The sequence below is a fragment of the Lissotriton helveticus genome, chromosome 1_2 (assembly GCF_964261635.1).
Source record: "Lissotriton helveticus chromosome 1_2, aLisHel1.1, whole genome shotgun sequence".
Lineage (NCBI taxonomy): Eukaryota > Metazoa > Chordata > Amphibia > Caudata > Salamandridae > Lissotriton > Lissotriton helveticus.
The window spans coordinates 193255742-193281167 of record NC_136058.1 but is presented as its reverse complement, the minus strand read 5'-3'; the positions used below and the strand labels follow the sequence as shown (position 1 = coordinate 193281167).

Here is a 25426-nt window from a genome sequence, read left to right as displayed (position 1 = left end):
TTCTTAGGCGTACACATGTGGTTTGAAGGCCAGAATCCATCCGGCACGGTCCTCGACGGGTGTCGTAGATGGTAAAGTCATCGTCGACGGGGCCGCCGTCGATGGTGGAGAGTCGTCGACGATGTCTTCGTCGGCGGTATCTTCGTCGACGAGCCCTTCGTCGACGAGCCCTTTGTCGACGATGTTTTCGTCGATGGTGCCGACGTCGACGGTATTGGCTTCGCCGTCGAGGTTGTCGCCGATCCTGTCGTCGGCGAGGTCAGTGTCGGCGGTGTCTTTGACGTCGACGGTGTTTTCTTGATGGCTATCGTCGACGACAAAGTCTTACCTGCCGTCGACGAGGATAATAATGACGATGACGTCGACGTAGAAACGGTCATCGTCGACGTAGATGCATGTGAAGCAGTAGACACAGCTTTTCTCGACGATGAAGATGTCGTCGACGGAGTCAAAGCAGGCTTTTTGAAGGTGTGAACTTCCTGAGAGGAAACCTTCACAGAAGTTGCCTTGGATAGAACCTCTGAAGACTTCTTCTGATGTCTTCTTTTGAGGAGGAGCCGTAGGGCTAGGAGAAGCCACCTTTGGTCTCTTTAGAGAAGATCTTGAAGAGACTGAAGAACCTTCACTTTCCTCAGAAGATTCAAGGTGGTCCCTGTCTTTCAGCCTCTGGAGCCAGATTAAAAGGCGTCCTTCACGGTCTTTGAGGTTTTTAGTGGAAAAGGTACAACATACCTTGCAGTCTTTAGAAGAATGGTCCGGATAAAGGCAGTATAGGCAGTCTTTATGCTGGTTATCACATGTAGCCTTTTCTTTCCAAATGAACCACAGGATATAAAAAGACCCTTTTTTGGTGTGTCAGCCATGATAGTATCAGCAGTCACAGAAGAAACAGGATAAGATATCCAAGAACACTGGAAACCAGTTGTGAAGAAAAATCTGAGCAGAGCTCAGAGGAGACTCCCTTAGCACAACGTGCCGCAGAAAATCTGAGGGACTGAGGCTCCTTCCAGGAGGGTTCTAGAGGGAGGTGACAGCTGAGTGGCTCTTTTCTAGAGTTTGGTCCTTTTTTACAAAAGGACAGGGATAGGTTACTAATGTGAGGCCTTTAGGCCTATTTATCTATATGTCTATGGGACATTACTTCATTTATATACCGGGGACTCCCATTCCGACGGCGGGGAATGATTCAGGCATGTGAATCGATGAAAGACACCCCTAATACTGGATAAACACATTTTCTTTACCCAGCGTTTTTACAGCCAGAAAAGAAGGGTTTGATGCTAAATATGGCATATCTTTTTCTAGTGAAATTTTTATTACTGATTTCAAACTTGCTTTCTTAAACTACATCTTTATTAGCATTTTCAGTGTGTAAAACTTATCATTCATGACATAAGTATCCTGATAGAATATCAGGTGACCAATTGTGCACATAAAATGTAAACTATTTCTAACAAGCATGAACTAAAACTAAACACTGAAGTCTCTCAATCCTCTCCACTCCAGTATTTTAAACTTGCTTTAGGCATGAAAAGATTTCCATGATGTTCTATTTCCTGAAATATTATGGCTATTCTAAAACTGATTAATGGTCTTTATTAATAAACTGCCCTAGTTTCACTGACTAGTATTGGAGTTTTCCCATCAAAGATGAGATTTTATTCAGTTTAATTTAGAAGGAATTTATTAACAAATCATAGTAAACAAATGGCTGCCCGTTCAGTCCATGGCGTGAAATAAAACAATTACATTTAAATTGTATGCTCTGTAACATGAATCCTTTGTGTTAATTATTATAGATTATTGAACAAGCACACTCTCTATGTGTTCCCAAGGATCATTCAGATCTAAAAATAATACTGGCAGAATTTTGATTAAATAGGCTTTAAAAGGAGGAGCTAAATAATATTTTGATACCGGTAGCTGCATTTCACCGACATATTTACTGTCAATAAAGCCCCAATCTTTAATAAAATAAAGTGTACTTTACACTTTAATTTTGCTATAAATATTAATCCCAAGTATCTATAATCGTTGATCCCTTGCCCTATCTTACCCTCACGATATAATGTAAAAATGTATTCTTACTTACCAAAAATCAATATTTTGGTTATTTTAAATACCAATATTTACAAATTTTGCTTTGTAATATTTTACTTAAATATCAACTTTTCTTTGTAGACCTATTGTCATATAATCCAATTATACTAGCTCACTGGCATAAAGAAGACAGAGAACCCATTCTTGGGGGGAGAAGTTTGTGATTCTTTCTAGGAGTGTGATAAATCTGCTACATAAAAGCCAAAAAGGGATGGCACCAATAAACATCCCTCTTGAAGTCCACCATCAAATTTTATTCTTCACCAAAGACGTTCTGTGTGATCAAGTTCCACCGCTCAGTAAGATTGATACAATGCATGGATAAGTGATAGCAATCACACAGCAGTTATTTTCCAATTAGGTAGCTTTTCCCCAAGGCGTCCTAGTTCCATAGAATCTAATACGGTCTGAAAATCTATGCAGCAACAACAGAATCTCGTTTATCACCCCTGACTTCCAAATCAATGACCACGAGTAAAACAATGGTCGATTGTGGACTGACCCTAGCCGAACAAATTTAGCTCAATTGGAAGTAATTTGTTATTCTTAATCCACTCACCCAAAAGTTCCGGAAGCACAATGGTTAACAAAAAAAAATAAATAATTTTATATATATAAATATAAATATATATATATATACATATATATACACATATATATATATATATATATAATTATCGAAGTAATATCCTGGAGACGTATTATTCTATGATTACTAGGCACACTTCCATCTCTTTTTTTAAATATTTGCTTCATAACATGCATCACGCCATACTTGACGTGTATTAGCTAGCTATTGGAAAAAATATCCCTGTGAACACTTTTTATCACGGTTTCTTATTTTCACTTGTGATCCCCACATTATTTGTCATTTATTTGTTGTATTGTCTGCCCCCTCCCTATTGCTCCACCTCCAGCGTTGGTCTGCGCGGAGGTGCGTTAGCAACCCTATGATGAAGCATGACACAGTTTACTGTGTGTGAGGGCAGTTTTAACACTCCTGTGTGATTACCCCACTCCTCTGACTTACAGCATATTATGCACACAGTCCCTCTTCTATGTAGTGGTTTCAACATTTTGAAACATCCATTAAATTCACTTGACTATGTCAATGTTGTAAATAAACGAGGATCCAATCTCCAGGGTATCTTAGGTAGTATTTATTATGATGGTAATTTCAGGAATAAAAGTACAGAGAGCTCCACCAGGCGCAGCCTTCCTGCCATTCAGCCCATACACCAACTGCCAACCTCACTCATCCAACATTCCACAGCATCTTCATGCTCCAACATTCCAGACCACAATCACACTGGCTGAGCAGCAAGTACAACTGTTTAACACAACAAAACCAATTGGCTGGTCACAGTCACTTAAAACAAAAACCGCATGAATGCACTTCACAGTCTACGCATACCATGTATTTGTCTATCAAGATTGGAAGAACAGGTAAGGCAACTGGTTTAATTTTTTTGTAATGAGCTCAGAGATTCCGGAAAAAGCCTAGGTGGTTCAAGTCCAAGAGAATCTAAAATCCCATTTCATTTACAGTTAACCCTGAACTCACACTAATTAAAAGTTGATGCATTTACATTTACATCAGTATATTTATTAAATTATTAAATCACATTTGCACAATGTGGGTGGAGGATTAAGGGGGTGGAGGGGAGGGGGGACAGTGTCAGGAGAGGTGGCAGGGACTGAAGCCCATTAATGTCAGACTTGCAAAAGAGGGTGTCTGTGATGGTGGGGCCATGGAGAGGTAGATGGGGTTAAGTGCTAAGCACAGCTTGAGGGTCACTCTGACTCCCCCCTCAAAAAATATAACAGCTTCAGAGGCTGCTATGGAGGTTCTTTGGGGAATGCATATCATGCACTGGACTTCAGTAGTGCATAGCCTCCGCAAAGAAGCTGGAAACCTACTAGATGCATTGGTTTCTAGCACAGGCTTTCTTCCACCAGGAGAGACTTGCTTTTCACCTGCAGGCCGGGTGAAGTGACACATGGTGGCACTATCTGGTTTGGCAGGTCTGGCTTGTATAAGTTCATGATCAGGCACAACCATGATGAGTACATCCCTCTATTTGAAATGAAATTTGTTCAAATACTATCCCACTGAAATAAACCTTATGTTAACATGAACAGTTATACTTTTGAGGAGCTTGTGCAATCAATCCTGAGGCCGTCCACAAACAAGTGACCATCTCGCAAAAGTAACAAAATTACAAATATTCAACAGTCAAGAAAGTCTGGACAGAGAGGTCATCGACTAAATATAGAAGGTGATCTATGCTCCTCGAATTTTCATAAAGCAGCTCTTTCGGATTTATTTTAACCCCAAATTATTTTGAACTAAACGTTTGATGGCCTCTGCAGTATTTCATTTTTTGTATCTAGTTTTGATGTCTTCTAAATGTTATAACATTGATTTTAACTGATGATCCATATTGAATGGTAACAGAGTAAAGCGACTTGCACACAATTATTTTCAACTGTTAAAATGGTTACGGAATTCAGCCAAATGCTCTCGATCGTCTAAGACTTTTCTTGTCCATCTATTCTAAAACTAACGCTAAACGCAAATCCGTTTTCTGGCCTTTCTGTGTGCATTGATTGTAGTTCAACGCATTAAACACTTCGACTTATAAAATGAATGGGTCCACATGCAGCAATGTCGAAATAAGACAAGAAAAACAGCCCTTTGTAACCAAGTGCACTACAGATTAAGCAAACTGATACATAGAAATAGCCGTGGAACCTCAAACAAGATCTTTATTTTGTGTTTAAGAGGGTTTTAAAGAGTTAATAGAACACAGCTGTACTGGCTCTTTCTGTTAAGCCGCTTTGGTCGCCACAGGTGTCTGCTTAACCTGAAAACTGGACTTACTAGTGTATCAAAGTTGTGCTACTTAATAGAGTTCTTTAGTAAAGCACAACAAAGCAATTATATGCCTGTTAATTGTTAGTCATAAGAAAAAAACCTCAAACACCGCTTTTCAAAAGAAACGACATTGCCATTTTTGTCATTGTAAAATAAAAGGAACTGCAGAATGAAATGGCGAGGCGAACAAAACAACAGCAGGTATCCATCTAAACTTCGCCACTACAGATGGTTAAGGAATAGTGTTTCCTTCTACTTCAAATGAAGAATAAAAGGAAGGGAGGAGACTCCTTAGCACCAGTGAATAGTCCGTGCAGAATGTTTAGCCAAGACTCGGCCGATGAAGTCTAAACCAGAAACGTCCCCAGTAGCTGGCTTTCTTTTCAAACTCGTTTCAAGAAAAGAACCCGCACTGCACGTCCTCGTTATGTAGCAAACACATGCGCCGATAAGAGGCTTGCTGCCTTTGCACGACGGTTCCCATCCGAACGAGAGGTCAGGATGCTAAGCTGAAACGGCTCAGGAACCAAACACGTGCATACAACGTGGTACCTCTGCCTAGTACAGCAGCCCCAAATGCAAGCCAGACAGATCAGACGAACTAAAACAATCATGACAACCATTACAAAGTTCTATCTGATGTTATACTTGGTCAGACAGAAGCAATGGCAAGCGTGCACGGGGCACGACCAAGCAATCACCACGTTAGCAGTGTAACATAATATCATAGCATGGTGTGCCCTGCATCCATCTTATTCCCCGGTTTGCCTTCGATGTGGAGGCTTTACAATTACTGCTGCGGTTTCTGCTAGGTCATGATAGCTTAAAGCCACAAGCTCACTTAAAAAATGATAAAGCTCGATTCTTGTCAGGCTCACAATGACCCAGTCTCTGGGAGCCTTTCATACAACCTCAGGGTATCCCTTGCAATCCTAATGCGCTGGTCGGAACATGCATATCAAAGGGAAAATGTTGTGAACAACAGGGGTACATTGCAGGCTGTGTACCGAAAAGAAAGGGTGAACGAAGGCGACTAAATCAATTAGCATACGCTAGAACTAAGCCATTGCACATCCAACTGGACTTTCCTGCAGTTCAAAATTTTTTGACATTCTGTGAAAAACCAACATTTATATTCAGAACAAAAGAGGCGCCTTGTTCTCTGGTTCTTATTACCATATGTTCTGCTAGAGTTGTTACTTGGATAGCCGTTGTCGCATTTCTGATATGGCCATCTTCGGCTTGAATAGGGCACATGAATGAACAGCTGGGCTTCTGTTGGGTCATTTTTACGTAATTTAAGGTTTGTTGTCGTTTGATGCTTGTTTCTAGGATACTAAACCTAACGGCTTTTACATACGAAATCTGTGTAATTAGTAAGAGTCTGTATTTATCACAAACAGTAATTTTCATGCAATTAACTCGCATCCTCGGTCTTAAGCGAAGAATGAATGCAATAATATAAAGTCCATCTATGAACACCTTCAAATATTTAATGCAGGAATGCACGGGCTTTGAGATTTGTTTCATTCATATAAAAGGACTTTTTTATGGCAACGATGCCTACTACAGCAAAAAATGGACCTGGTGAGGCACTCAAGTAAAGAAGCAGTTAATTAGAAAGATGGCATTTTTTTCTTTAGATGTAAAAAAACATTTGCCCAATCTTTTTTTGCTTTTGATGTTAGACAATACTAAATGTTCGTGGCTTTCCATTTACAATATCCGCCAATTTGCTAAATGCTATCTTAGTGAAAAACGTACTTTTTTCTCCAAATTGATAGACATGTGCTGAAGTTCATATCGCACAGCTTAATAGAGCATGACCCAAGCGAACACAATTATAACATTTTGTGTTAAATTGGTGAAGTCATAAATTACATAAAACCAGAAGACATAAATGTAAAGTATATCCTAAATCAACTGAAAGTACTTTTCCAAGGTATCAGCAGGTAAAGTGCTTTACTTATGGCATGTGGCACTGCAGAGTGTAATCTCTATACTAGGATGGTGCACGGCAGCGATAATAGTACACATTTTCACTGCTGCTGGCAGGCTGTCAACACAGTGGAAAGTTCAACACACTACAATAACTCACGAGTAGTTAACACACCTTGAATAAACTTGGAGCGCCAAATATATAATGGGATGTGATTTATGTAATACATTTAAGTTTGTTGTAAACACTAACTTCAAAAATCACCAGAACTTCTAATATGCACAAAGGCGAGATGTAAAAAAAAATCAGAAAGACAAAAAGCTAATTAAGACATAAACAATAGTTCCATGATCTATGTAGCTTTGTCCATATAATTAGAGCAACTTACCTTGCTCTGTTCGATTCTTTCGTCATGTCCCATGCCCAGGTAATGAAGTTCTGGCTCAGATAAGAGACTACTGATTCGGCACAAAGCATTTGTGAGCAGAAGACGTTGGCTAACACACTTTCATCGTGGTGGAGATAGATGGCAAGCAGCTTTCTCTGAAAGGTCAGAAGCACATTCTTTAGTTAAATTAAATGCTCGATTACATGAGATTATCGATTGATTTTAAAATGTTGATCTTATTTTATTAGCCTTCGTTCCATCCTATAGGATACAGTCAAACAGTTCATCTTACAGCACCACTGTTCTCTTGCATGTCTGTTGTTGACAGAATACTAGTCACTAGCATGAGAATTGTAGGGCGCCTAAATCATTTACAAAGAAAACATGCTCTTAAATAACCCACCTTTTATATGCTATCAAATATATAAATAACATTTCCTTACACTTTATCATACTGAAGTTGGCCCAGCTACTTCGAGTCCACGTTTTTGAAAATATACAACTTTTACAGAGTTTTGATTTAAGAGCACGACTAAAGGAAATTATGTTTTTGCGTCTGTTCTAAACTGAGAATACATTAGCATATGAACGGGCTCGGAGTTTTTTAAAATGTAAAATAAAAAGCAAAACATTCATGTAATAGAATAGTTTTGCTGCCAAGCATCACCAACTACACTATCTTCATAAGGACATATGTAGAGAGCTGTTATGAACAAAATTCACTATCTAAAACTAGGAGGCCGTACCAAACATACTCTTATTGTTAAAAAAACAAAAAACAAACACGAGTTTGTATCATAGTATTAAAAATGTCATTAAATGACATATCTTTTTCGATACAAATTTTCTGGTTAAATTGTCAAACTATGTTTAACTGTAGGGCCCAGATGAGGTTTTGAGGCAAATCTTTTGTTCTCGTCACTAGATAAAACCTAAAATTCGAGAGACGAGCAAGGTCATTATTAACTTTTTTTTCAAATTAATTTTAAAATTTGGCATACAATAGAGTCAATTCACACCCTCTCCAAATGATATAATCACGCAGAGAAACATACATAAGACATTTTTAAAGAGCCTTAATACAAATGTCATTCATTTAATTCCAATAAGGTTAAAGTGCCCCAAAGGATATACGACTGTATTGCCAATTTTTTTTGCAGCTACCTCGGGAGTCTGGGCCTACCAAATACACTTAAGGTGTCATAAGGAAGAATACAAAAAAGTGATTGATAGAATCCTTGAATATAAATTTCAGTCAGGGCTAATTTGGGTCCAATCTGAGGTGGATTGGTGAACAAAATATTATGGACTGGGGTGCAGTCCCAACTGATAACCAGTGGCTGAGATTAGTTCAAGGAAAGCAACACGAGTTTTCCTATGCTACAAAGGGATCATATACCTCCTATCATCCATACCAAGGAATCTGGTACACAACAAGGAACCTCACAAATGCTGGGCAGCAGCATTCCAATTTACATTGCTGTCTGAGGATCTCATCAACCTCCATCAAATGGATCACTGTCGCTTATAAAATCAAAATCTAATTCTTAGGTGCCACAGTCACAAGCAGCATACTCGTCCCACAACCTACTGCACAGGTGTAAACCACAAACATATTTGAAATCTACGCCCCACATGGATTGTATGAAGGATCCTGTTGCACGACAAAATACTTTAAAATATGGGAGATGGCAACAGGTAACTCCCCCATCCAGGCAACCGATAAAAATGCCTTCCTGTCATTATTATTTGCTTCTGCCACAACTGCTAGTGCTTCGCAGCCCATAGAGGCCAGGTTCCAATAAACAATTACTCCAAGCTCCTTTTTGAGGAGTATGGGATGTTCCAAAGACTTTATAAGGGTTGCTCCCACCACCGCTAGTGAGTGAGAGAACTAGACCTCCTGGACCCATGTAAGGCATACCAGGATCATTATCATAAAGGTATCCTCAGTTTAAGCTTTCTCTCTTGACCTTCCACTGAACAATAGCAGCCCAATCCCGATGGGGCCATTATAGCTGTTTGGGAGCGGATTGTGCTGCATGAGTCACTACTTTTTTAAAGGCTTGGGTGACAGTCACAGGAGAACTGTGCAGTAGGAGAAGGTAAGGGTAGTCTGGCTTTCAAGTTTGGGGCTTTCCTTGCCTCTCCCTGAATAAAGGTATCTTGATACTGCAGCACGCAGAAAGAGTGCCAAGTGCACTGCTGTGTGGGTGGCAGCCGAGAGATGATAAACGCAGCACACTGTCACTACCTTCCCCCATTGCTATGGCATTGGCTGGAGGGTCTGCACTGAAATCTGCAAATCATGGGAAGGTAAGAACCAAAAATGTATCACATTTGTGTCAGACCAGAGCAGAACAGCTCACACATAATTTTTCCTCTGTAGTAACTACTCAATCTAATGATTTTTAGTTGCTGCCCATATTTAACTAAACTAAAAGGTCATTATACACTTTCTAATTCGGAAGCATTGTCATAGCAAATCAGTTCTAGGTAACACCGTGGCAAGCAAACAAACACGCTATTTACCTTTGGTAATGCTCTCTGAGGTGAATACTTTAACTGATTATACCTTTCCTTGGAATATTCCCATGCTTCAGGCTGGATGCAGAGAAGTTTCCCAGCAATGCTCCCACGTGTCAGTAGGTGGCACCTTATGGCTCTTCAGTAACTCCATATCGCCCCAAAAGTGACTGAGCAGAGCCACATATAAGCACCACCCCTGCATGGTGACATATCAGTGTTTAGCACCTTTCTCCTTCCACACTCTCAGACTTGGAGTCTAGAACTAATTGTGCCGAATCCTAATTTGGGATCTTATTAGATGGTAAAGAAGTCACATCACAGGTAGGTGGAAGGGCAGTGAGGAATTTGCCATTAGACAGAGTAGTCACAAGAATGAGCATTACTAAAGTAAGTCATTTGTCCTTCTGATGGACAACTTTAAGCACAGTTTCCTCACCTTTAGAATGAATTTCACAGCGGTACCTTGCAAAGGTGGAGAGGATTCTGACCAAAGAGTCCTGCAGAACGGAGTAAGAAAAGTGACCTTAATGACAGACCTGGCTGTCAAGGAAGTAATGTTTTGTGAATGTATATGCGGATCCTCATGTTGCACCCTGGCACATGTCTAGAACAGGCACCTCTCATTCCAAAGCCGCTGTATTGGTCTTGGACCTGGTGGAATGAGCCCACGGGCACTCAATTCGCTTCTTCTTGGCCAGTAGCTAGCAGATTAAAACCGAGAACTATCTACCTCGACAGGAACCTCTTTTGCACAGAATTCCTCTTCCTTGCCCCCAGAGAAACCTACAAAGGCGGATTATCCAGGAATAGTCTTTTGTGAAGTCAATGCAAATGCTCAAAGCCCTCTTAGGCTAAAGTCTATGAAGTCTCCCCATCTCTTTCGATGGGTGAGGCGGAAAAATACACTGGCAGACTAATCGACTGAACAAGGAGGCAGTGAGTCATGACCTGTGGTAGGAAGGCAGTCCTGCTCCTCAGAATTAGTTTGCGGGGGAAAAATAGATGGTGTAAGTCAGGTAGAATGAAAGTCACTGTAGTTTCCTCATGTGATGTGCTGATTTAATGGCAATGAGGAAGATGTTTTATAATGTTAAGTATGTCAGCTATGGGCGGGGGAGGGGCGTGGACAGCCGGAAACAAAGATCTCCAACCCACACTTCTTTATTTTTCCACAATAAATCTGTCCCCTCAGGGCTATCCAACATCAGGGCGATCCAACGGGGTAGCCTTGATAACACAGCCGAGGGGAACCAGATGAGCCCAGCAGTCCAGAATGAAAAGGCAGCTTGAAATTCAGAGCCGCGAAAGCCTGACGGGTGATGGGTAGGACTGCCCTCGAGTGACTCAGGGCCGCCATGGAAGTACTTGAACAGTGGCAGAAATAGCATCATTCTCCCGGCAGCCCTCTACGTCTCAACAAGGGCTGGAGGCTGAACTTGGAGAGGCAGAACAGCAATCCAGCGGAAAATCTATGTACCCAACGGCACAGGCAGTGGCTCGGAAACCCAATGCAGCCTACAGACGCCTGTGAAGTAGATACCGGAGGCTCGAGCAGGATGGCAGGAAAGAACTGCACTTGTGGGATTAAAACAGCCACAACTTGAAACCACACAAGAGACCCAGTGAGAAACTTAACCAACTGGTGGGGGCCCCAACAAAGACTGGCAAGTGCAATGCAGAGTCTCCCCTGCCACATCTCAGCGGGAGCCCTTGTCTCAAACTACCACCAGCCGCAGAACCAATGTAGGGACCCACCTGAATTGCTGCTCCCGATAGCCCCAGTGAGTATTGATAATCGCAACCTTTCGGCCCATAGAGGTGGTACCGTTACGAGGGGGCAGAAACCCTACCCGGGAGCAGTGGGAAAGCTGACAGGCTGCGTGGGGTAAACCCTTCCCCCCTACAGGTAGGCGACAGTGAGTGGCATGGGTGTAGCAACCAAGGAAACAACTGATGTTTACTGAACGGAGGGCAAGACAGGTGGATGAAAACATGCACTTAATGAACGCCTACTCGGTTTTGCCCAAGTGACCAAATGTGGCCCTAATAAGGCTTCAATGAATTGCAGAAGAGGTTTGGCATTGGTAAGTGAAGTAGTGTTGAGCTCTTGATTAAGCAAACTATGGGTGTTGTATCTGAATTGATTTTATTTGGTCTCTTTTTGGCAGTAAGTGCAACCAGAGTGGGGGCCAACTTAAATATTAAGTGGTAAGGAGAACTTACAGATGTTAACGGGCAACATCTCAACCATTTTGTAATTCATAATTTTTAAAAACCCATATAAAGCAATTGATTTGGTGCACAAAAAGGACAATAAACTATGAAGAGTTTTTAGCATGGACTCTGCCAATTGTTATTTGTTAGGCGTACATGTGTGACTACATAGCGACATTCCCACTCCCACCCCAGGTTAGGAGTAACTAACCAGACCACTTGGTAAGATAACTCATGATACCGTCTTCAGGTTGTGAGTGTGTTACCACAAAGTGCTTCACAATTTGAAGTGTTTCACATCTCACAATTTTTCTGTGACTTGTCACACCCACCTTCTAACACTAAACATGGGTATCTGACTAATAAGGTTTCTGTTTTCACAGATAATAATTCCTTTCGTCCAAATGCTCATACCAAGAGTAAGGTACTTGCATAGGTGCAAACTGCTTTTTTTCTGAACGACTAACTGAGACAATGATTTAGACATAGGCATCTTATAGTCTTTTTTTTTTTAAAACAGGCTTTATTTATCAAATGACATACATATAGCAGGGCTCTATAACCCAGAGGCCTCTGCACAATCAATACACAACATTATGACTGACTTTTTTATTAAGAAAGAAATGGAGAAAGGATGTAGAAAAGCGATACAGATGAAAAATACCTTTTTTTAGAGAAGACCCCCCCCCCCAACCAACATCCCCGCTCCTCCAGTCACACTAACAACCTCCTTGTCCCAATTGGAACTCGGCATGCCCCACATCACCTGAGCTCACTCACTCATAAATACAATTCCCATACCCTTTGCACCAACGGGGCAACATCAATCTGGATGAAGGGGACCCCCCCTCAGCAACAGGCTGCAGCAACAGCCCCCGATAATCTGCCCACCGCTTACAAATCTTAAAATGTTTCTGCGGGCAACCTCTTGCCGTGAAGATGGGGAGCTCTAAGCCAATACAAAAGTCCAGGCCCCTCTTCCATACAGACACCAAGGGTGGCGCCGGCGCCTTCCACGCCTTGGCAATATCCCTCTTTGCCAAAGTGAACCCCAATAACATAAGATGGCGTTTATAAATGTTGCCCCCAATCCCTTCCATTACATGTAGCAACACTAACTTTGGTGACCGGGGCAGGTCCCAGCCCAGCACCTCTGAAAGGCAGGCCATCACCCCTCTCCAGAACCGTGCCAAGAAAGGGCAATGCAAGACCGTATGTATCAGGGTCCCTTTCTTTTGTTCACATCTAAGGCATACCGGGGAAGGGATGATTCTGCAATTGGTACAGTAAACGTAGAAGAGCAACCATCTTAAATATGGCCAACCGGCCATAGACAGCGGCATGCGCGACCATATTTTCAAATCCTCCCGAACATGTTCCCAGACCGGAGCCAGGTTCCTCTCCCAAGCCACAGCAGAAGAATCAGATAGGAATACCCCAAGGTACTTCAGTCCATCGGTAACTACCCGGACCGACTCAGCCCAAGCACCCACACCCAACATATTCCAGAGAAGCCATAGCGTGGATTTACTTGGATTCAGATAAAGGCCAGATGATTCCCCAAAGATCTGCATAATGCGAAGCAGTTGCGGACCGGTCCTATCCACATTCGTAAAAAAGAATAACACATCGTCGGCATACAATGCAACGCGGTATGACAAACCATGATCCACTCGAATCCTGTTACTTGCACATCCATACTTACCCAGGCAGCCAACGGTTCGACTGCCAATGCAAACAGATAGGGAGACAACGGGCAACCTTGCCAGGTGCCGTGTCCAAGGGAAAAAGTGGAGGAAATAGAGCCCGCGACCCGTACCGATGCAGTAAGATCAGTGTAGAGCAAGGACAGGTAGGACAGGAAGAGCGGGCCAAGGTTCAATCTACGTAATAGAGCGAAGAGATACACCCAGCTAAGGGAGTCAAATGCCCGGTCCATATCTGCCAGTAGCAGCGCCACCGGATCACACCGCCCCCAAACGGCCGCATTAGCTACTTGTGCGCGGCGTATATTGTGCAGAGTCGCCCTCTGGGGCATAAACCTGGGTTGATTGGGGCGAACAAGAGTGGTGATGTGGCCCTGCAAGCGGTTGGCCAATGGCTTGGCCAATATTTTGGCTTCGACATTAAGGAGCGAGATGGGGCGGTAGAATGTTGGCCTGCCCGGTTTAAGGAATACCATCACCTCTGCATGCCTCTAAACCCGTGGAAGGCAGCCCGCTCACAAGACTCCACCACCACCCTCAGGTAGTGTGGTCCTGGCTGCAAAAAGAATTTCTGAAAGAACTCGCAGGGGAACCCATTGAGCCCTGGGTGCCTTGCCTAAATTGAGGTCTTCCAGTGCAGCGCTCAATTCCTCTTCTGTGAGCGGGAGGTCCAGCTCCGCGCTCACTTCATCAGACAAAGCCTGAGGTCATCCAGGAACCGGCCAATCTCGTCTTCATGGAGACATTATTCGGGGGCATACAGCTCAGCAAAGTATGCCAAAAAGCTTTCGACTATATCTAGGGAGTCTGTAAGAGGCCTTCCATCCTGGCCCACTATCCCAGGAAGAGGATGAGAGTGAAACAACCCCTGGCAAAGTCTGTGGAGCATCTTACTAGATTTATCCCCCCATTGATAGATTCGGTTGCGTGTTGCCAACCAGGCAAGGTGAGCATCATCCATTAGAAGGGCTGCATAATTCTGTTGTGCCAGTAGCAACTGCTGCCGTATATGATGTCCCCCCTCGCCTCGACTGCTATGCTCGAGTTCCCTAATATTCGTCTCAGCTTGTAGCAGGGTCTCCCTCCGAGCCTTACGAGCTGTTGCTCAGTAGGAAATGTCCACACCCCGTAAGGTAGGCTTCATCGCTTCCCATATGGGTTCAGCTTTCGAAACCAACCCCACATTAAGCGTAAAGTATTGGTCTTGCGGGCTCTCAAGGCACTCCTTATAATCTGTCTTCTGCAGGTTCCACGTCGAGAGATGCCAGCGGAAGGGCCACCTTACCCAACCCATCTGCAGCACAAGAGTAATTGGCGAGTGATCGGACAGACCCCTTGGAAGAATATCCGCCTCCACCATCCGGGCCGCAACTGTGTGTGGGACAAATAGATAATCAAGACGGGAGAAGGAATTATGGACCGCAGAAAGATAGTTGTAGCCCCGGGCGTGGCCATGCGTCCAGCGCCAGGGGTCTACCCAGTTAAGCCCAGATATCAATGCGGAACGTTTCGTGACATGGCTAGCCACTGCGCCCTCCCCGGGTCTCCAGCATTCCAAGGACACATCTAGGACGCAGTTCCAGTCCCCCCTACCACGGACAGGCCGTCCGGCATATCCGCCCAAAGAGCCATGAGCCGCTCAACCAGTACCCACGATAGCGGAAGAGGGGCATAGATACATCCCAACACCACTGGTTCCTCCTTGCTCATGCCCGCAGAAAAAAATAGCGCCCCTGGGTGTCGACCCATGCCTTAATGTATGTATATAGGACTCGGCGGTGAATCAAAATCGACCCCCCCTGGACCCTCGTATAAATCCGGCATGAAACACCTGTGTGTAGCCATATCTCTGGAAGCAGAGTGCCTTCGAGCCCATAAGATGCGTTTCCCGTAACATAAGTATGTCAACATGAGCCCTCTTAGCGTATTGGAGAATAGCCCCCGCTTGATTTTGTCAAGGGCACCCCTGACATTCCAGCTTACCACCTTGAGGCTCTCAAGAGAATCCTGGGCCCCATCAGGTGAACCAGCCATTGATAACCCTGATGGAAAGTAGAAGTGTGGAGAAGGACGTGTGGTGCAAGTCCAGTGATCTAATAACGTAGCAATGAAGTGCGACTTGGTGACAGTAACAAACATAATCCAAAACAACCCAACAAACCCCCCACCCTATACTTCAACAACGATGAAGCATCTGTTGCGGTGGGTGTTGCTCGCAGACCCCAACAAGGAGTCCCGGCACACCTCAGCCAATGGATCCCCAATGTACAGCCCAAAGTCGACGGCCAGACCCTCTGCTGGAAGCCCAACAGAGAAGCTGGCCTTCACATATACACTTCCGATCCACACGACATTATCTGAGTCATCAGGGACTGTGGACTCTCCCCCAGCTCAGGAGCCCGATAAAGCATGCCGAGAGGCCATGCCGGCCCGAGCGGAGACATTGCATGAGCGCGACAGGCGGTGAGATCTGGACCGCCTACGATCTTAAGGCTTCGGTTGAGATTGTTTACAAGCCGAAAAAACAAATGTGCAGGGGGTCAAAGGGGAAATAATTTAACGACCTGTCAACTCATGCCCCAAAAGACAATAAGAAACACACGAAGAGAAGACCAGGTCTGAGATGGTGGGGTGTCCAGAATGGTGAACGTGGATCACAAGGGAAAATGTGTGAGAAAAAAATTTAAGTATAAACTAGGCCAAAAAGAACCATCAGACCACCCATGTGGCGGTATATCATCATATGGGATACATTTAAGTGGTCGCCCCATAAACCGCCTGTATCGTCAAATGACGGCGCAGGCGAAAGCGGCGCCACATTTCGGCCCAGTCACACTCAAAGTAATCTGGAAAAAGTGCAGTGCTCTAGAAAAAGTGCTCGCTAAAATTGACTCCCTAAACTGAGGAAAATGTGTAGGTGTCAAGATTAAAAGGTGCGCCTCGGTAGTAAGTGAGTGAAACTACATAGTTGCGCTATGTAAAGTGGTCTGGTCGACTCGTTTCAGCTAAAAAGAGTGTTTACTCTAGCTTTCATCAGGACCTATGGGAAAATATGCTACTGCAACTCAAAGAAAGGGGTGTACAACCATGATTGGGAAAGAAATACAACCATATCTTGCAGTGTACTTTCAAAACTCATGTATCACCCCAACATGTGGAACCTCAGTTTCCAATGATGACAGGAAAGGCTCTTCTCCCTGTCAAAAAACCCAGAAAATACGATGTATTTATATTCACACAAGAAAACTCATAACCCAGCAGACACCATCTAAACAAAGACCACCTTGCAAGAACAATTTGCGTTCTATACACTAATTAAGCATATTAGCTAAATCACAAGGAGGCATTTCCTCCTAGTGATACTCACCCAGCTTTGTGTGGGTGAAGACCTCACCTCACCCGGCAACCGCTCGGGAAATTGAGGCCCGCTCTGGTGTGTAAAGAAAAAAGAGGGCACAGTAAGTGCACAATCCCACTGTGTCCAGCCTAATCGCTATGTACACATATAACCCAATGGGAGTGTGATAGTCTCCTCTCTAACCTGTCACAAACGCCCCTACCAGTCTCCCGAAATAGATTACTGATAGTGAATAGATACTTTAAATGGGAGATCTAAGGTAGTAGTAATATTATTACAGTGGTAACACAGTGACTGTTATGGTGTATAGCACTAGATTCTATGGTATAAGTATAAGACTGCCGTCATCCAAAAGTAGACCCGAGTCTGGGAAATATGCTTGAAAGGAACTATAAATGTCATTAAACGTAGCAGCGAAACGTCAGTAAACAACTTAACCGATTTTAAGTCAAAACACCTCTATGAGGGTAGTCTCCAAACCAGTCTCAACTCGCACTGACCACTCTGCTTGTAGATACTGTTCAACAGGGAATACCATTCAGCATACTGGCTCAACTCACCTATCCGTCGGTGCCCCGCGTGTAAAAACGAGCGGAAGGGAAGGCACCGACGGGTTCACCTGATCCGTTTAAGTAACAGGGCTTGATTGACTCTTCAGCCAATAGAAGCATTTGGCATTATCATGTGGAACCGAGTCGGCACAGGGGGTACTTACCCGCTTAACCAGGAGGCCGAGCTCCAAGAGTGCCGACTGGCTTGATCGATCATTTCCGGCACTGATTTCACCGCGCATGTGCAGAGGTGCTCAGGGGCACCGCTGTAAGAACACTCTATCTTCGCGCATGCGCACATCTGACTTGAAACGCCGAGAGACTTTCTGCTAATAAGTGTACAACACCAATGTTCTATGTAGCGCAACAGTATTACATGCCTATGTTGTACATGTGCTTGGACTTGAGGCAAACCAATGTTGAAACCCAAGGCAAGAGGAGATTCTTGGCAAGGAGTAAGAGATAGAGGAACTCCTTCCTGTCTTATACTACAAACTGTGTGAACAGACTACAATGAGTAACCACAGTTTGTAGAGGAAAAGAATCCTCCAAAAAGAGATTGGACAGTGTCCAGTTGGCGTGTTAGAACAGAGAGCCAGTGCTTTGAGCGATGAAGTTACAAGCAAGACGGGTAGACATTCAATATTATAGAAGTAGGTATGGTATAAACAGATGTTGATCCTGGCTATATACTTAGTCCATCTAAAAAGTACTATGAGAAGTACAATTCACTGGTGGTTTGGATGGTTCCGAACATGTTCAGGATCAAAACTAGCCAAAACAAAAATTGGCAAAGGTGAAGTTACCAAGCGAGAGGAATCACACACACTTGAATTGGGTGAGCTTATATTGCTGTAAACCTAAGATACGTTTACATCTGGAAATAACGACCCGCAACGGAAAGTTGCTCTCAATACGAAAAAACAAATGTGCAGGGGGTGAAAGGGGAAATAATTTAACGACCTGTCAACTCATGCCCCAAAAGACAATAAGAAACACACGAAGAGAAGACCAGGTCTGAGATGGTGGGGTGTCCAGAATGGTGAACGTGGTGGATCACAAGGGAAAATGTGTGAGAAAAAAATTTAAGTATAAACTAGGCCAAAAAGAACCATCAGACCACCCATGTGGCGGTATATCATCATATGGGATACATTTAAGTGGTCGCCCCATAAACCGCCTGTATCGTCAAATGACGGCGCAGGCGAAAGCGGCGCCACATTTCGGCCCAGTCACACTCAAAGTAATCTGGAAAAAGTGCAGTGCTCTAGAAAAAGTGCTCGCTAAAATTGACTCCCTAAACTGAGGAAAATGTGTAGGTGTCAAGATTAAAAGGTGCGCCTCGGTAGTAAGTGAGTGAAACTACATAGTTGCGCTATGTAAAGTGGTCTGGTCGACTAGTTTCAGCTAAAAAGAGTGTTTACTCTAGCTTTCATCAGGAGCTTTGCTTACGAGCCGCCTCGCTGGATGAAGAATCAGAGTCCAGCCGAGGCGGTGAATGAGGACGCAGCCGTACCGTCTCATCCGTCCATTGAAAACCCTCTGCCGGCATGTCAAAGAAGTGGGTCCGGGTACAATACACTACCCGCAGCCGGGCCAGATACAGCAATGCATATGGAAGCTTGAGATCTCTGAGTCGAGCCTTAGCCGCCAGGAAGCACTGTCTCCGTTACTGGACCAACTTCGTGTAATCAGGAAAGATCAAAATGCAAGCATTCTCAAAGAGCAAAGGTTCTTTGGCACTGGCCTGCTTGAGGAAAACATCACAGTCATAATAGTTAGGCAGCTTTGCGATGACTGGCCTTGGACGGGCACCAGGCGTGGTTTTTGCATAAGGCACGATGAGCTCGCTCTATCACAAAGCAGTGGGACAGGGACTCCGGGGAGAAAACCCTCTAGCCATTGAGTAAGGAACCACTCCATGTCTCCCCCCTCACATCCCTCCGAAAAACCCACAAAGCTAAGGTTATTACGCCAGGCCCAACCTTCTGCATCTTCCACGCGTGTCGCCAGGCTCTGCTGAGTCATCTCGAGGGTGGCTACTCGTTTCTGCAGATGGTAACTTCGTTCTCCACCCCCGAGATCTGCATCTTGGTCTCCGTAATGCGGGCCACCGCATTCCACAGGTCCTGGTGGAGGAGCATGCCGTTCGAGCCTACCGCCCCTATCTTGGCATCGAGGGCATCTCGATACTGCGTAATCACGGTCATGAGTGCAGCAATGTCCGACATCTCCGGGACCGCTCCCTGACCTCCCACAGCTCCACCGCAGCGGCCCCAGGGCCCGTGAATGTATCCAGCATGTTCTGCTTAGCTGAGCCTCCACCCAGCTTGTCTGGTGTCATTGCGTCCACCGAGCCCACCTAATGCCTGACCACAATGCACTAAACTGACCAGTAGCACCTCCTGAGGACCTCAGGCCCACCGGCATAGATATTCAAGGAGACTCGTCGGGGAGGGCTCCAATGCCGCAAACCGACTCGCGACCGACTCGGCCACCGAACACGGGGACCCAGCAGATCGCAGGGAGCAAGCAAGTAGGGCCCCCAGAGGATGCACCAATCACAGCTGAAGGGAGACGATGGCCGTCTCGCAGAACAAAGAAGCCATTCACCCCCACACATTCCATTCCACTATCTCCAGAGGGTGAGCAAACATTCAGGGCAAGGCACGAGGGCCGGGCGCAGGCGGGCCCCCCCTTCTCTCCAGGGAGCTACAATGTGCCTGCCACCTCTCCATGGGGCATTGGATCGCAATAATGGGCTTCAAACCAGCCACTGCAGTAGCATTATTCAGTCGCGCCGCTGCCCCCGCGTGAACCGAGATAGCCGCCGGAGCAAGGACACGGCAACGCTATGGGTGCTCTCAACTACCAGCTGCCCCTCCGATCTCCAGCAGCGCAGAGGCGCAGGCCCAACCTTCGTCACAGGGCAGGCAGGGGCCGGACACAGCACTCAGCGCTCCACACGTCCGACACTCCTCGCGGCTCGATAATGCCGGCGACCGCTCCAAGCTCGTCAAGGGCACTGGCCTACTCACAGGACAGAGGAGCCGTTCGAATTGCAGCGGCCACTCTGCAACCTCTGCAACAGAAACAGTCACTCAAGGCCAGACTCGAGGGCCAAGGTCAGACGGGCCCCCCTCAGCCTCAAAGATATTTGACCGCCACCACAGGGCGCCGAGCTGCAGCCAGGAACACCAATCTGCCGCAGCTGTCCTCTCAAGGCGCACCCCCCACACGAACCGATGGAGATCGTGGGTGTCAGAGGCCTTCCAGGTGCCCAACAACAAGCCCAGACCTCGGTAGCGAGTAGGCAGACGGCCCCTGGTCACGTCCCCTAGCGCTTCGCACAAATGGCCCCCCCTGCCGGCTTGAGAGTGCCGCTGATTAGCCCCAAGGGTGGCCAGAGTCAGGCCACCGATAGCCCCGCCACTATCACTGCGTAGCTAAGGAGGGGAAGGGGGCGAGGGAGTGAAGGGGGTAAGGGGGGAGGGAGTGAAGGGTGTAAGGGGGGAGGGAGTGAAGGGGGTAAGGGGGTGAAGAGGGGGAAGGAGGTTATGAGGGAAGGAGGGAATGGAGGGAATGGGGGAAATGGGGGCAGGGGGAAAGGGGGAATGGTGGGAGGGGGGCAGCAACGCGTGAGCCATCGCGCCACAGATGTCTCGATGCCACCACCACCATCACCACCACCCAACCCCCTCACCTCAAAAGTCATTGCAGCAGAGCACAGCGCGCCGGCTAAGAGATCGTCCAAGCGCTTCCCGAGTGCTTCGCACAGCACGCCTGCTGCCACCTCCAGCAATGGTGTCTCCTCTTCTCCTCTGGGCCGCGTCCAGGCCACTACACCTACGGCCCACCACAGTAAAGCACAGGGATGGAGCAGGGATTACACGCAGCCCCAGATCGCGCTCCCCTTAAGCTAGGACACAGTGCAGATCCACCAACACAGGATCGGAGTTAAGGATATTCACAGGATAAGAGCTCAGGCTGGACGGATCTCACCTAGCACAAGTCCCCCATCTTGGCTGCCAGGCCACGCCCCGGCATCTTACAGTCTTGATGAATTCCATTGACCCTTAGTGGAGCATAATTGTTGGTTGAAACATGTTGACTGCACTTTGAGAGATGGTAGTAGGGTGATGAAGTCAAGAGACCATCTACTGAGGAGTTTTTTAATCCATAAATAAAGGATCAGAATTGATAGTGTATCCCTAAGGCAGGTTTTTTTTTTTGTTTTTTTTTAAAAACCTTTATTAGCATCAAAAGGATATACAAGTCTAGGCCTACAACCAAATCGGCCGGCCTCAATACGTAAAGCAATCAAAAGTTCCAAGGCAAACATTACAGAGTCAATCAGCAAGAAGCAGAGGCAATACAATCGTAAAAAGGGGGAATATACCTAGGAACCAGAGGGCCAAGACACAGGAGCAAAAAAGGTTAATTTTATAATATGGGGATAAGGCGTACGACAGGCTCACTTTCAATATAGAGACATCCGAAGTCCCAGAACCAGCCTCAGCGACAATAAGGGGGTATGGGGCCGCAATACAGGAGGGGCAACACAATTCACACAGGAAGATCGGGATAATGTAGACATAATCGACACTTGAACATTATCATCGTTACATGCCCACCACCCAAACCACAGCTAAGCCAGAACAGAGGGATCGGAGAAACCTTACATCAAAACTAACCCGTCATAGTGACCTCTAGGAAAAAGGAGGGAGGGGGACGGGGGCGAGGAAAAGAGGGGGATGAGGGGGGAAAGAGGGGGAGGGGAGGAGGACAAAACGGAACAATGAGAAAAGAAATGAAATACAAAAACGAAAGAAAGAAGACACGCCGACACAGGCGTCCCGTGGCGGGAGTACAGGAGAAAACAGGAGTATCAGCACCAGTGAGGGTACAGCAATCGAGAAGAAAAGCAACCGAACCATAAAAGGAGGGTTAACGACGCCACACACCCCACCCCGAACACACCACGGGAGGCAGGGACAGACGCGGCATTACTATAAAGAGATACAAAAGGGCCATAGAACCATAAAACAAACAACAAATAGAACCCAACCCACCCATCCCACCCTGCACCCCTGTAGAAGGCTATGGCCTACCCTTCAGACAGCGTGCCTGTCGCCCTAAACCAGAACCCGAAATATAGCAAGAAAGAAAGAGAGAAGAACGAGACAAAAAGAAACAAAAGCAGAAATAAAGAAAACAGGAGGGAGGAGCATAAGAACAGAAATCAATATGGTCGGCCGCCGCCCTCCGCCTAACCAGACAATCGCAGCAAAAACAGACCAGGACGACACCCCATCAAGCGCCATAAAACTTACAGAGGAGGGGACCACCCACCGCTCTATGGGTACAAACAACTGCGCCACTAAGTCGTATACCCATAATCAACCAGGAGTCGTGCATATCACCCCATCCCTTCCGAACCACAAATCCCACCCACCACATGACAGTGTAAAATGAGATACTCAATACAAGACCAGCACACAGTCGAAAAAAATGTTGACTACCACGTAGACATGGGGGGTAAATCGGTCCGCAAGTGAGCAAAAGTCCGAGCAGAGAGTTTAAATGCATCAGCAATCGCAGCACGGGTGATGAAGAACAGGAGTTCAGTTTCGCCGCTTGGGAAGGCGAGGGGGTCTCTGTAGTAGACAAAGGCGAAGCCATCGGAGCAGGTGCAGGCGGCAGTCCACCAATATTTCCAGGCATCCGAGCCGAACAGGGCCGCGGCACAATGTCCAAGTCCCCGGGGTCAGAACCTCGAAAAACAGGGAGCTCCAAAGTCACCGGCACACAAAATGATCTTCGATCAGCGGCAGCAACACTTGCAGCAATCGAGGGGGGCGAGGCAATGGAGTCACTGAAACAAGAGGGCGGCAAGAAGAAACGGCTGCTCAAAATGGCGGCAGATTGTGGCGGACTCACAGGGACATCGGGGGCCAGGGATGCGTGCAGGGATCTCAGAGCTTCCAGGATATCTCTGACCGTAAGCTCACGCTCACCAGACCGGACCCCCGCGCAATTAGGCAACCCACGCCCGCCGCCACAAGGCGCTTCATGTTTCAGAGGGTCGGCCGCCATTTCGCGAAGTCAGCCCAGTCGCCGCCCTCCGCGACCCCCAAAAAACAGTTCAAAAATGTAGGACTTCACAGAGCTCCGGGGGGTTCCCAGCAATGGCAGCCTTGGTGCAGAAAGGATGTCCGCCCAATGCGGGTCTCCGCCTACACCAGCACCGGCGCCCCCAACAAGCAGAGTCCGGGCGCAGAGGTCCAGGGCCGCCGGTCAAAGCAGCGGCGGGGGGAGGACCCCTTCACAGAATCAGTCCCCGGTGCATCTCACCCACATCAGCCGCGCGGTCACCAGGGCAGGCCCGGATCAGGATCGCCGGGATTTTCGCACAACGGCTCTCATCATTGGTTCACTCTCTCGACCGGGGCCGACAGTCGTCGGACCCCACAGGCTAGGTCCCGGTCTAGGTTCCACGGAGGCCCCGGTCTTGCGGAGGGCACAACTTCGGAGCCGCTGCACGTCGAAACCTCCGGGCCAAATGGTGAGTACAAGCAAGGTGTTCCGTTTCCGATTCTCCGATAATGTGTCGTCTCCGGACAGGATATTATACAGGATACATGATCAGGCCGGAGGGCTGCGGGAGCCGAGCTAAAAGGCGACCATTACGCTCGCGAGCTTGGCTCCTCCCCCCCTTAGGCAGTTTTAACCACATACCAATAAAAAAAACTGAACCCACCATACATCATTCAAACCCCCTAAAAATATTTTGCTCCACCCCTGTTGATGGTAACAGAGTGAGTATAGAAGCAGCCCAATGAAGAAGCATGCCACGAATAGTGGGCGAGGACATTTTTGTCCCTTAATAAGGATCCTTCAGATGGGATTTAAATTTTTTTTTCTGCTTATTTTTCTTCCTTTAACCATTAGGTGTGTGAGGTTTGGTAGGTACCTGGCCAAGCAGAAGGACATCTGTAAGACAGTTAGGTGGACCTCCATAGTTGGAAGTAAAGGACCTCTGCTGCTCACCTGATCACTACTGCAAATGATGCACGCTCCTGTTCTGGGGTGAATGTATGACATTGTTCTGCATTCTGTCCATCAACTGTTGTTTTTGCATTTGTCACCCCGAGCGGGACGGATATGCTCAGACGCGAGTCCTGTGCTCTCCATGCCACTGGAATCAAGCTATCCTGGCTGATGAGGGCTGAAAGCCCTAAACCGGTCCTAGGATGCTTGTTTCCAGTCCAGGGAGAACCTGGCTTGGCAGTTTAGGCTGGACTGTTCCCATGGGGCACAGGGTCAAGACTGATTTGCATATGGCTGGGTTCAAACTGGAATGGCATAGTGAGCAAACAAATGGTGGATTTAGGCCAAGATCTCTGTACTGGGGTGAATGTATGACATTGTTCTGAATTCTGTCCATCACCTGTATGTTTGCACGCTCCTTCCTATGCTGAACCAGAAAGGGATATTAACCCCTGCCCTTCTGATGATGGAACCGCTCCGTCATCAGCTGCGGTGGCGCTGTGCTGATGACGGAGCGGTTCCGTCATGGCCCGCTCGGAGCGCCTGCGTGGCGCGGATTCCGTGCCTGCGCTGAGCGTTCCATTGAGCGGGCGGGGCCATGACGGAACCGCTCCGTCATGAGCATAGCCCGCGGCTGGTGACGGAGCGGTTCCGTCACCAGCATGCGGCTGCCGCGCGGCCGCCCCGCCCCCTTAGCACTGCGGCGGAATAGC

The 25426-nt window shown here is 46.5% G+C and overlaps 1 protein-coding gene across 2 annotated transcripts in view; it reads right to left on the bottom strand.

Annotated features, from left to right (window-relative positions):
- FAF1 (Fas associated factor 1) overlaps positions 1 to 25426 on the bottom strand; it is a 1925838-nt gene that overhangs the window by 684057 nt on the left and 1216355 nt on the right. For both annotated transcript variants that reach the window (XM_078671305.1, XM_078671297.1), the window contains exon 13: positions 7306 to 7460. In XM_078671305.1, coding sequence (XP_078527431.1) covers positions 7306 to 7460 — 155 coding nt within the window. The remainder of the gene's footprint in view (positions 1 to 7305; positions 7461 to 25426) is intronic.